This window comes from Myotis daubentonii, chromosome 4, assembly GCF_963259705.1.
Source record: "Myotis daubentonii chromosome 4, mMyoDau2.1, whole genome shotgun sequence".
Taxonomy (NCBI): domain Eukaryota; kingdom Metazoa; phylum Chordata; class Mammalia; order Chiroptera; family Vespertilionidae; genus Myotis; species Myotis daubentonii.
In genome coordinates, this window is record NC_081843.1 from 87,045,376 (window position 1) to 87,057,949 (window position 12,574).

The 12,574-nt window shown below is 44.2% G+C and overlaps 1 protein-coding gene across 1 annotated transcript in view; it reads left to right on the plus strand.

The window, feature by feature from the left end:
• Positions 1-7,211, plus strand: part of SDHA (succinate dehydrogenase complex flavoprotein subunit A) — a 30,670-nt gene extending 23,459 nt beyond the window's left edge. Inside the window, exons 12-15 of the mRNA XM_059694597.1 lie at positions 2,703-2,814; positions 2,922-3,052; positions 4,992-5,105; positions 6,979-7,211. Of these exons, the coding sequence (XP_059550580.1) occupies positions 2,703-2,814; positions 2,922-3,052; positions 4,992-5,105; positions 6,979-7,065 (444 nt within the window). The 3' untranslated portion in view covers positions 7,066-7,211. The remainder of the gene's footprint in view (positions 1-2,702; positions 2,815-2,921; positions 3,053-4,991; positions 5,106-6,978) is intronic.
• The last annotated feature ends 5,363 nt before the right edge of the window (positions 7,212-12,574 follow it).

Consider the following 12,574-nt stretch of genomic DNA (forward strand, 5'->3'; position numbering starts at 1 on the left):
CACGGCTCACAAAAATTACTCAAAATTAATTAAAGACTTGAATGTAAGACTTCACCATAAAGCTCCTAGAAAACAGGAGTGAGCTCCTTGACATTGATCTGGTTGAAGATTTTTGGCGCCTGGCAGCTAATGTATAAATAACAATTGGGACTACATCAAACGAAAAAGCTTCTAGCACAGGAAAGGGAAAAACCAACAAAATGTTGAGAAGACAACCTATGGAATGTAAGAAAACACTTGCAAATCATATATCTAACGGACTAATATATGAACTATATAAAGAACTTATACAACTTAATAGCAAAAAAAAAAAAATCTAATTTAAAATTGGGCAGAGGATCTTAATAGACATTTTTCCAAAGAAGACATACAAATGGCCAACAGGTACATGAAAAGATGCAAATCAAAACCACAATATGATATTGCCTCACCTGTCAGAAGGGCTGTTGTCAAAAAGAAGTAGGTGTTGGCGAGAATGTGGAGAAAGGGAATCCTCGTGCCCTGTTGGTAGGAATGTAAATAATTGGTGCAGCCACTATGAAAGAGTATGGGGGTGCCTCAAAAAGTTAAAATGGAACTATTGATTCAGCAATTTCACTTCTAGGTATTTATCCAAAGAAAAACACTAACTCAAAAAGATATATGCTCTCGTGTGTTCACTGCAACACTATTTACAATTGCCAAATCATGGAAACATTGACAGATAAATGTTTAAAGATGTGGCAAATATGTACAGTGGAATATTATTCAGCCATAAAAAAGTAGGAACTTTTTTTTTAATTAAATCTTTATTGTTCAGATTATTACATTTGTTCATCTTTTTTCCCCCCATAACTCCCCTCCTCCCAGTTCCCGCCCCACCCTCCGCCCTCACTCCCCACCCACTGTCCTCATCCATAGGTGCACAATTTTTGTCCAGTCTCTTCCCGCATCTCCCACACCCCTTTCTCCCCCAAGAATAGTCAGTCCATTCCCTTTCTATGTCCCTGATTCTATTATGGTCACCAGATTATTTATTCACTTGATTCTTAGATCCACTTGTTGATAGATGCATGTTTATTGTTCATAATTTGTATCTTTACCTTTTTCTTCTTCTTCCTCTTCTTAAAGGATACCTTTCAGCATTTCATATAATACTGGTTTGTTGGTGATGAACTCCTTTAGCTTTTCCTTATCTGTGAAGCTCTTTCTTTATCTGACCTTCAATTCTGAATGATAGCTTTGCTGGATAAAGTAATCTTGGTTGTAGGTTCTTGGTATTCATCACTTTGAATATTTCTTGCCATTCCCTTCTGGCCTGCAAAGTTTCTGTTGAGAAATCAGCTGACAGTCGTATGGGTATTCCCTTGTAGGTAACTGAGTTTCTTTCTCTTGCTGCTCTTTTTTTTTTTTTTTTTTTTTAAATATATTTTATTGATTTTCTACAGAGAGGAAGGGAGAGAGATAGAGAGTTAGAAGCATCGATGAGAGAGAAACATCGATCAGCCACCTCCTGCATGCCCCCCACTGGGGATGTGCCCGCAACCCAGGTACATGCCCTTGACCGGAATCGAACCCGGGACCTTTCAGTCCGCAGGCCTACGCTCTGTCCACTGAGCCACACCGGTTTCGGCTCTCTTGCTGCTCTTAAGATTCTCTCTTTGTCTTTTGCTCTTGGCATTTTAATTATGATGTGTCTTGGTGTGGTCCTCTTTGGATTCCTTTTGTTTGGGGTTCTCTGCGCTTCCTGGACCTGTAAGTCTATTTCTTTCACCAGGTGGGGGAAGTTTTCTGTCATTATTTCTTCAAATAGGTTTTCAATATCTTGCTCTCTCTCATCTTCTGGCACCCCTATAATTCTGATGTTGGTACGCTTGAAGCTATCCCAGAGGCTCCTTACACTATCTTTGTATTTTCGGATTCTTTTTTCATTTTGCTTTTCCAGTTGGGTGTTTTTTGCTTCTTCGCATTTCAAATCTTTGACTTGATTCTTGCGCTCCTCTGGTCTGCTGTTGGGTGTCTGTATAATATTCTTTATTTCAGTCAGTGTATGCTTAATTTCTAGTTGGTTCTTTATCACAACATCGAGGGTCTCATTAGATTTCTTGTAGATCTCATTAAGTTTATCGGCAGTTTCTAGGAACTTATTGAAAGACCTTAAAAGTGTGGTTTTGAGCTCTGTATCCTCCATTTCTGTCATGTTTCTTTGTCTCCGCATTTTTTATGCTTTCTTGGTGCACCCCCTTGTGGTCTTTGTGCCCAGTCTTGTTGTAGTTAAGCCTTGGTTGTTGTAGGTAATACTGGCGGGGATTTGACCTCCAGGCCAACTGGCTATGAGAATCAGCTGTCCATAAAAAAGTAGGAACTTTTGCCATGTGCAACAAGATGGATGAACCTGGAGGGAAGTTATGCTAAGTGAAGTAAGCCAGAGAAAGACAGTTACCGTTTCTCTCATGCGGAATCGTGAGTGAGTCCTGGGGATGTGATGTGCAGCATGGTAACTAGCTAATAACACTATCGCACGTTTGAAAGTTGCTGAGAGGGTATCTCACAAAGTTTCGTTTTAAAGTTCAGAGTAATAACCAGTCTGAATTTCCTAGTTTTTCTACTTAATTTACATAAATATTTTACAGAAAATGAAATGCACAAGAGGAAAATCTGAAGGTTTAGCAGTTTTGATATGGCTTCTTTGTTTGATATCCTGATGACATTGTGTGTTACAGTCGATGCAGAATCATGCCGCAGTGTTCCGTGTGGGCAGTGTGTTACAGGAGGGCTGTGAGAAAATCAGCCAGCTCTACGGGGAGCTAAAACATCTGAAGACGTTTGACAGAGGTGAGCAGTTCCCAGGCCCCTGCACATAGTTGGGGTGCAGGATTCCCATTCAGTGATGATTTAGCCTCATCCTGGCAGTCTCTCATCGGTGTCTTCTGTGTCCCCAGGAATGGTCTGGAACACAGACCTGCTGGAGACCTTGGAGCTGCAGAACCTGATGCTCTGTGCGCTTCAGACCATTTATGGAGCAGAGGCCCGGAAGGAGTCACGTGGTGCTCATGCCCGGGAAGATTACAAGGTGCGCCTTCGTGACACACTCGTGCACCACATGTCCTCCCCAGGGGCACCCCTAACTGACCCTGCAGTTTCTCCACGTTTACTCCATTTTGAGTAAAGTCAGAGAAGTGAATTGAGAAACATGCTTTTCTTTCCTCCTGGTAACTTCCATAGCTGTGTTCTCAAGGTATTTGTACCACAGGACTTTTTTCTGGCTTTGAGTCAGTATCTCTTGCTACTAACTGTGGCATCTCTAAGCAGAGTAGAGTTTTCCTCATTAGGGCGAAGGTTAGGCTGCAGCTCGAGTACTGTGACCAGAAAATGCTACCTTAGTGATTTAAAATGATGAATAAATCATCATTTTGGGCCTGTGATTATGGGTCCTTGTCTTGGGGCCACAGCCTTTTTAAAGAAGCTGGTTTTTCTGCAGAGCACACTTGTCATATTCTCCCAGAAAGAGCACTCCACTTATGAGAGCAAAAAAATTGTGGGCGGAGGAGCTTGGGGCAAGTGCCATTTAAGGATGAACAATATGAGCAAGCCGTGGGCCAGTTTCCCCAGACAGGCACACAGACTCTTGTCTAGGACAGTGTTTGGGCTGCTGACAGCCTACCAGTCTACCCAAAGGGTTAGTGGGAGATTGGCTAAGTAAAGAGGATCTCTCCTTTTTTTAAATATATCTTTATTGATTTTAGAGAGGAAGGGAGAGGGAGAAAGAGACAGAAACATCAGTGATATCAGAGAATCATTGATCGGCTGCCTCCTGCACACACCCCACTAGGGATTGAGCCCACAACCCATGCATGTGCCCTGACCAGGAATCAAATTGTGACCTCCTGGTTCATGGGTTGACGTTCAACCACTGAGCCACACAGGCCCAGCAAGAGGATCTTGATTTATTGAGAATCTGACTGATTCTGTACTGATTGGGGCTGGATTAAATTTGCTGTTTACATGATGTGAAGTAAGAGATTGGTAAGCACATTCATCATGTGTACGGGAGAACTGGAAGCTTCTCCAGGCTGTGGATTGGCAGTTCTTGTTGCAATGAAGTCTTCATTTCATTTAGTCAGCACGTACAACCCACTCACCCCAGGAGAGCAAGTCTTGTCCTTATGTGTTTAGAAGTAAGACATTGTGCTATGGCTCGCTTGCCCCTCGGTAAAAGGTCTTGCCTCTGCCCACCCCCACACTTCCCCACCCCGAAGAAATAACAAGTGTTTGGATCTTTGGGGTTTTATATAAAGAGGCTCTTGTATGGCCTATCCATTACCATATGCTCAATAGCTTCTCTTTAGGAGATTTGGAAAATTTTAATATAATTTGCTAAGATTGAAACATTTAAATGAAAAAGGCTGAAAGAAGGTGAAATCTCCCAGAGTACAGAGCAAAAAGATAAAGTTTTTGATAAATGTTTAAGTGCATAAAAGCACATAAACCGAACTCTGGGCCCTCCCTGCTGCAGACGCCCACTGCCCAGCTGTGTGGCCTGACCTCAGGGATCTTGACTTCGTCAGGACTTGGGCTGTGGTGGAAATGGAATAAGTAAAGTGGGGTTCTGGGATGAGCTGGTACCAAATGAGGAGCTTACCAGTAACTGAGGCTGATGGCTGATAAATGGCTGGCACATCTCGTTTCTCCATTCCCGTGTCTGATACTTGGTTGCACTGTGTTACATGTTCTTTTAGATGAGATGTACACAGGTGGTTTTCATTGTAGAGGGGCAAACCTGGGATAGAACATGGCTAGGAAGGTCCTGGCTGTCTGAACAAGGTCCGCTTGGGCCAGTGGGACCTCCTTGTTGAGTGGGATGTGGGGTTCATATTAGACCCGTCTCTCATGTATCAGTTTAATGAGTTTGCCATGTTTTGTGGTTATTGCTCTGTTAGAGCAGTAAGGAATTTGGAATGTAATTGTCGATGCTTTCTGAAATTGAAATATATTTCCTTTCTTGGCCTCAGGACCGGGTTGATGAATATGATTATTCCAAGCCCATCCAGGGGCAGCAGAAGAAGCCATTTGAGCAGCACTGGAGGAAGCACACCCTTTCCTATGTTGATGTTGGGACTGGGAAGGTAGGTGGAGAATGTGGTTTGCTCATATGTGCAGTGACACATGCATTTAATGAACTGGGAGAAGCACCGTGGGTTTAAATGGACTGCTGATAGATTTGAGACACCACTGAAAACAGAACTCCGCATCATTCAGCAGGACTGGTCTTCCACAGCATTGCCGATGGTCAGGGAGTAAACCCCCATGACTCGGTGGCAGGGTCTGAAATGGTGAAACCTGAGCCCATGGAGAGTGGGGGCTGGGAAAGGAAAACACCCCTCACCACTTCCCCTCCATTGGCTGGACCACCTGGAAGCAGCTTCAGGGAAGCCCAGGGGATTCAGGGATCAAGCAGATGGGGTGAGCCAGCTGAGATTGCAATAGAAGCTTCTGGTCTTACCCATTGGGCATTTTTGTCACCATTAAGGTAGAAATTAAGATACAAAGTGTTTACTCCTAAGCTTTTTTTGTTTTTTAATCTGTTTTTATTGATTTCAAAGAGAGGGAGAGAGAGAGAAAAAAAAACATCAATGATGAGAGAGAATCATTGATTGGCTGCCTCCTGCATCCCCCCCTACTGGAGATTGAGCCACAACCCAGTCGTGCCCTTGCCTGGAATTGAACCTGGGACCCTTCAGTCCACAGGCCGAACGAAGCTCTATCCACTGAGCCCAACCAGCTAGGGCTACACTTAAGCTTTTAATAGCTTGTAAGCATAGTCTTGATCCTTTATCTGGGTCTACAGAAATTAAGTTGTGTTTTGTGGTCATCATTTAATATATAAGAGTGCCTACACCCAGGTGGCTCAGTTGTTTGGAGCATTGTTCTGTACTCCAAAAGGTTTCGGGTTTGATTCCCCGTCGGGTGCATGTGGGAGGCAACTGATCAGTGTTCTCCCTCTCCCTTTTTCTCGTTTCTCTCTCTCTCTCTCCCTCTCTCTAAAATCAATAAACATGTCCTCGGGTGAGGATTAAATATATGCATATATATATAGAGCCCACTATGACTGTTTAATCTGGGCAGTCAGTCATTTTCATAATTTTTCATGAAGGCTATTTTCTGACTATATAGGAAGAAGTCAGACTTCCCTCTCCCAGTACAACCCTATTTTTTAAAAATTTGTTTTACTGGTTTTTGAGAGGGAGGGAGGGAAGGAGAGAGAGAGAGAAACATTGATTGCTGGCCTCCTGCACGCACCTTGCCTGAGGACAGAATCCGCAACCTGGGCATGTGCTTTGGGGAATCGAACCAGTGACCTTTCTGTGCAACTGAGCCACACTGGCCAGGGCTGTTTGGGGTGTTGATGATTATAAAAGAAATACATGCTCGCCGAAACCGGTTTGGCTCAGTGGATAGAGCGTCGGCCTGCGGACTGAAGGGTCCCAGGTTCGATTCCGGTCAAGGGCATGTACCTGGGTTGCGGGCATATCCCCAGTAGGAGATGTGCAGGAGGCAGCTGATCGATGTTTCTCTCTCATCGATGTTTCTAACTATCTCTCTCCCTTCCTCTCTGTAAAAAATCAATAAAATATATTTAAAAAAAAAAAAAAAAGAAATACATGCTCATGTTAGAAAGTACAAGAAGAATAAAGAAAATTGACATTTACAAGTTCACCAATTAGAAATATTGTAATTTTGAAATATTTCCTTCATTTTGTGAATGTGTACAATTTTTTCCTTATGTGTGTATATGTAAATATTCACTTGCAAGTAGAATACAATGGAAGTAAATACACAGTACAGAGATACTTTAAGTATGACAGCATATCCAGGATTTTATCTAAGTGCCTGCATATTTGTCTGCAATCTACTTTTATGGTTAATTTTTCAGGATCATATGATAGTGCTGTTAGTACATTTTTGTGCCTCAACTTACCACCGACTCTTCTGTTTAAGGTTTCTCTGAAATACAGACCTGTAATCGACAAAACTTTAAATGAGACTGACTGCGCCACAGTTCCCCCAGCCATTCGCTCCTACTGATGAGACCGGAGGTGACCCTCTTTTGTAATTATGTATAATAAATAGCTCACAGACGTGCTTAAATAAAATTCTGTACGCTAGTGAATTAGGAGTGCCATCTCAATAAAGATCAGTGGCTTGCCAGTAATCAAAGCCACAATGAATAACTGTGTGTGAAGTCGTTTTTCTTTGACAGTTTCTTTGAGGTGGAGTCCTAGGCGTAGAATTGCTGAGTCACCTTTTGTCAAATTCCCTTTCTTAGGGCTGTGGCACAGTGTTTGGACAGGTTCAAGCCTCGAACTAATGAGAAGGCACAGTCCTCTCGTGGCAAAGCCACGTGCAAGTCCTAGCTTGGAGGGCAAAGACCTCCCAGCACAATTATAGCCAAAGGCTATAGTTGTAAGCTTGACCTCATGGTCCAAACCTGATCCCACGTGGCTGAGTGATATAGGCTGCGGGAGGTGCAGCAAGTAAACAAAGCTTGATCAGGTGCAAGTAATTGAGTAGATTCAAAATTCACAAGAACATTGTAACCACGCCCTTACTTTGCCTCCTGGAATCTGGCTATAAAATAAAGACAGCTTTCAGGCCGTGGCGCTGTTGTTAGCTCTCCATCAGAGAGGACAGCATCCCACCCAGACCCAGCTTTATTCTCTTGTCTGTCTTTTCTCAATCCCTCACCGCCCCCTCTCAGGTTCACCAAACCTGGCTGAGCTGGCTCGGCACAGTTAACCAGAAAGGAGACTGGCGTGTTTCATGGGTTGAGGGCTGCATCCAGGGTGCCAGAACTCCTGGCCCTGCTCCATGCCACACTTCTACCACCAGAGAGCCCTCAGCAGAGTTGCAGGTTCTTTCAGCAAGAAGCTAGTGGCTGAGTGCTGAGGGACAGCATCAAGTGTCTGCAACCCAACTGCAAATCCAACTGTGACAGTCAGACAGAGGAGAACATTATTTCAAGGTTCATTGAGTCTACAATTTAGTAAATTAACTACAATAGAGTCACTAAGAAATCCTAAATTTCAATCAGTAATCTCATTATTGGTAGTAATGTTGGTATTTATCTTTTGAAATTGTATAGTGTGGGTTAAAGCTCATAACTAATGTTATGTTAAAACTAAATTTTTTTTTAAGAAAGAAAATGTTCAAAAACAGGTGAAAACCCTGTAATACTAAATTTGGCACAGAAATAAGTGTCAACTCATCCTTTTCTTTGTTCTTTTAAAAAATACACATTTCCTAGCTCTGCCCTAGTAACAGTGGACACCCCAAGCACCTGGATTGTGACCTGCATATCATATCCCACTGAAAGAAACCAGGGCTCCTTGAAGAATTGCTGGTTCCTGGAAGGGGGAGCGGGGGGCAGTTGCAACATGAGCCTCAAATGTTTTTTTTGATTCAGAGAGCCAGGACACCATCAAAGACTGCTGGAACCATGTCAGGCGCCTGGGAGCTAGCCAACAATAATGATCACATCTGATTGAAACACTGAACATACTAAAAACAATGTATAATAGTTTAAAAATAAAAACAGCCAAACAAAAACGTAATTGTCACTCTTGGAAGTAACTAGGGCACTAACTCCTAACACTGAAAATGGACAATTAAAGGAAAATGAACAATTATCCTGCCTTTTCTCTATAAACTGCAATCCAGAATAACCTAGTTGATTGGTGAAAATTCTTTACAGAGGATTTCCTGTAAATAAAAGGAATGATAGGATTTGAACATCGCGACTTTGCAATCCCTGATACAGTGGTTCTGGAACTTGAGTGTGCATCAGAATCACATTGAGGGGTCGTTAGCCACCCAGAACTTTAGTAAATCCTGCATTTCTAACATGTCCAAGGACCACACTTTGAAAACCACCTTCACAGAATGATGTGGTCCAACAAACATGAAGGAGGTAATTGAGAGGAGATTAAAAATGGTGGTAGAGTAACTGGATGCTACAGACATGTTCCCAGGACCAAACTGGAATTACAACTGAAATACAAAAAAAACACAAACACATCCTGAATAATCAACTGAAGACTAGCTGGAGAGAACCCTGATAACCAAGGCCAGAAAGTGGAGACCACATAGAGACTGGTAGGAAGGGCAGAGGCAGGAAAGGCTGGCTGGGAAACCATAGATACCTGAAGTTCCAGGGAAGAGAGATCTCAGCTGTGGGGGGCTGCCACTGAGAACTCTTGGGTCTAATCCCCCAAGCTGGGCCCCCAAGCAGAGAGCACCAGAACTGAGAAAGGCCCAAATAACATCTGGCTGTGAAAAGCAGCAGGGTTGCTGTCTGCCAGAGAAAGTAGGCTGGGAAATGCAGGCACCCTTTGAAAGGGCCAACAAGCAAAGTTCCATGTTCAGCCACTCACCTTGTGCTCTGGCAGAGGGAGGGCAGAGTGGACTGGAGCTATGTGAGCAGAAGCCAGGGTGGGGGCTCTAGTGTTGAAGTTCAGAAGGCAGACACCTCAGTTTCCTGTGCTGAGTGATTCCCTCATGCTGTGGAGGTCACCTTTCTCACGCAGATATTTGCTATCCAATCGGTTCTGCTTGAGGGGAAGACTGTTGACCCACCCTATTGGAAAACACCTTGCCCCACAGTGTGGAGGTTCTGAGGCCCATTAAGAGACTGAGAATAACAATTAGCCTCCAGGCAGAAGCAATTGCTTCACCTTGTTGACAAAACTCACCATACCTGGGGTCGACTGCCTGAGGACTACTCAAAATAGAATCCAATCAATCTGCAGACAGAGGCAGCCACTGAAGTTCTTGAGTCTTTGCCTGATCTAATTAGAAACAGTGTTTGACACCGTAGTGTACTAGAGATTGAGAGGCATAGCAGATCTACCTAATACACAGTCACAAACCCAAAGAGCCAAAATAAGGAGACCAAAAAAAAAAAAAAAATACAAATGAAAGAACAAGAAAATTCTCCAGAAGAGATAAATGGAGTTAAGAAATTTATCTGACATGGAGTTCAGAATAATGTTGGTAAAGATGCTCAATAGCATGAGAAAAGATACAGTAAATCTGAAAATGGAAATAATAAGATAGCATAAACAAAGAACACATTGGGAGGAATACACAGTATATTAGGGGAAACTGAGGATCAGATCAGTGAGTGAGAGGGCAGGGAAGAAAAAAATCAGAGAACCAAAAAGAAAAAAAACAATTAAAAAACAGTAGGACAGCTTAAGAGAGCTGTGGAACAACATGAAACAACAATATTGGTACAGAGTGTGGAATCTCAGAGCGAAGACGGGGGAGAGTTGGTGGGTGGGTGGTAATCAACCAAAGACCTTGTATGCATATATGCAATCAACGCATGGACACAGACTATAGGGTGGTGAAGGCATGAGGCAGAGAGCAGGGGTGGGCTGGAGAGGGTCATTGGGGGCGGGGGGACATTCCCAGGAGGGGAAGGATTCTCAAGGTGGCCAGGCTTTTTTCTTCTTTTTCCAGAAAGTTGTTATTATTTTTTATTATTTTTTAAGTATTCCATTGGACTGAGAGAGAGAGAGAGAGAAAGAGAGAGAGAGAGAAACAGTGTAGGGAAGAAAGCAGTGTTGTCTTTCAGTTTATTTCCTCCTCCATCCAGGAGCACCATCTAAATGAAAGCTTAGACCAGACCTGGTTAGGAGGGAATTGAATCCTGAGATAGGCAAGGAGATAGTGGCAAGTGCATCAATACTTTAAGTGACTGAGTCAGGAGGACCAGGGGCAGATGATCTGTCTCTTTCTATTGGGAGAAGGTGGTCATTGTTGGTGCTGTGCTGTACATCTTTGTGATGTGGTGACAGGACCCCAGGCAACACCTCTCAGCAATGGCAAAGGTCCATGGTGAGGACCTTAAGGCTTGGTTGTGCCGAGCAGTGCAGCACAGGTGTGCAACCCACAGGTAGTGCTCAGACTTAGCCTCTCAGAGCCTGAGGTTCCTTGGAGATCGGGGCTTCGGTGATGGGAGGGACTGAGGCTGCCTGGTTTGCAAGTGCACCGGGCTAGCCTGGTGAATATGTATGGGGCAGGGGTGATTTTTATAGAAACCTTTATTTCCTAGTACTGTCCCTTTTAAGAGTCAGTCTTGCCACCACTGAGGTAATGCAGGAAGAGAAGGCAGAATCAGTTGCCTGTTTGACCTTAGGCCAGCCATAGTTTTCTCAGTAAAATGTGGACCTTGGTACTACAAGGTGCTGGTATGAGGATTACATAAAGCAACCAACACTAGGGTAGATTCCAGCTCAGCGGTTCTCAACCTGTGGGTCGCGACCCCTTTGGCGGTCGAACGACCCTTTCACAGGGGTCGCCTAAGACCATCCTGCATATCAGATATTTACATTACGATTCATAACAGTAGCAACATTACAGTTATGAAGTAGCAACGACAATAATTTTATGGTTGGGTCACACGAGGAACTGTATTTAAAGGGCCGGAAGGTTGAGAACCACTGAATCTAGCTCAGTGTAAGCTTCCAGTAAGTGGTTCTTACCACAAACGAATCGTTTCCCACCCATAGAACTAAACAGAAAGTATAATGGGGTCCTTCCAAGCCCCACAGATGGTGTTGGCTGTGCCAATCCAGGCTGGAGACTTGGCCAAGGGTTGGTGGAGCCAGTGACGCTGGAGGGAGGGAGGCAGGGCCCTCTGCAGCCGCCCAGACGTTTCTTGCTGAAGTTTCCCCGTGTATACTGTCCCGGAACACTTACAAATTGGACTGGAAAGTCAAAGGTAGGCCTATTCCACAAGTGATGTGAATGTGAGAAAACCAGAAACCACTTAATTCACTGAATCAGAAAAAATCCACACTGTTGAAGAGTTTTGAGGATTAATACCTTCAGTGGTTCTCAACCTTCTGGCCCTTTAAATACAATTCCTCATGTTGTGACCCAACCATAAAGTTATTTGATTGCTACTTCATAACTGTAATGTTGCTACTGTTATGAATCGTAATGTAAATATCTGATATGCAGGATGGTCTTAGGCGACCGCTGTGAAAGGGTCGTTCGACCGCCAAAGGGGTCGCGACCCACAGGTTGAGAACCGCTGCCTTAGGTGACTGCCAAAGGCACACAATATCTTAATTTCTTTGTGGGATTTGAAGGGACTCTCCAGCGTGTAGCCTTGTGTTAAGTGGGGCAGAGGGTGACAGGAGAATGAGCTGCAGCTGTGCCCAGGGTGCTGAATAATGGATTCCTGTCCACAGGGAGCAAAGTCTCAGGTGCCTCCGATAAAGCGCCATGTCCTTGGCTCCTGGTCCTTCCGCACTCTGGTAAGAAATGCTCCCCAGCTCTGAGGATGAAACAAGTCAGCCATCACTGAGTCAAGAATTTAAAAACCTGCGAAGCTGGAAGTCTACGGAAGCACTGGAACGAATTCAGAGTCCGGACCTGGGTGGGAGGGGCGAGGCTGGCGCACAGAACGGGGACGCGAGTGCCCTTAAGCGGGGACCTCGCTAAAAACGCTCCGAGTGGTACCACCGTCCAGCTGAGGTCGGTGTCAATTACCGGGAGAAGGGGAGAAGCCCGGCCGGGAGTGTGA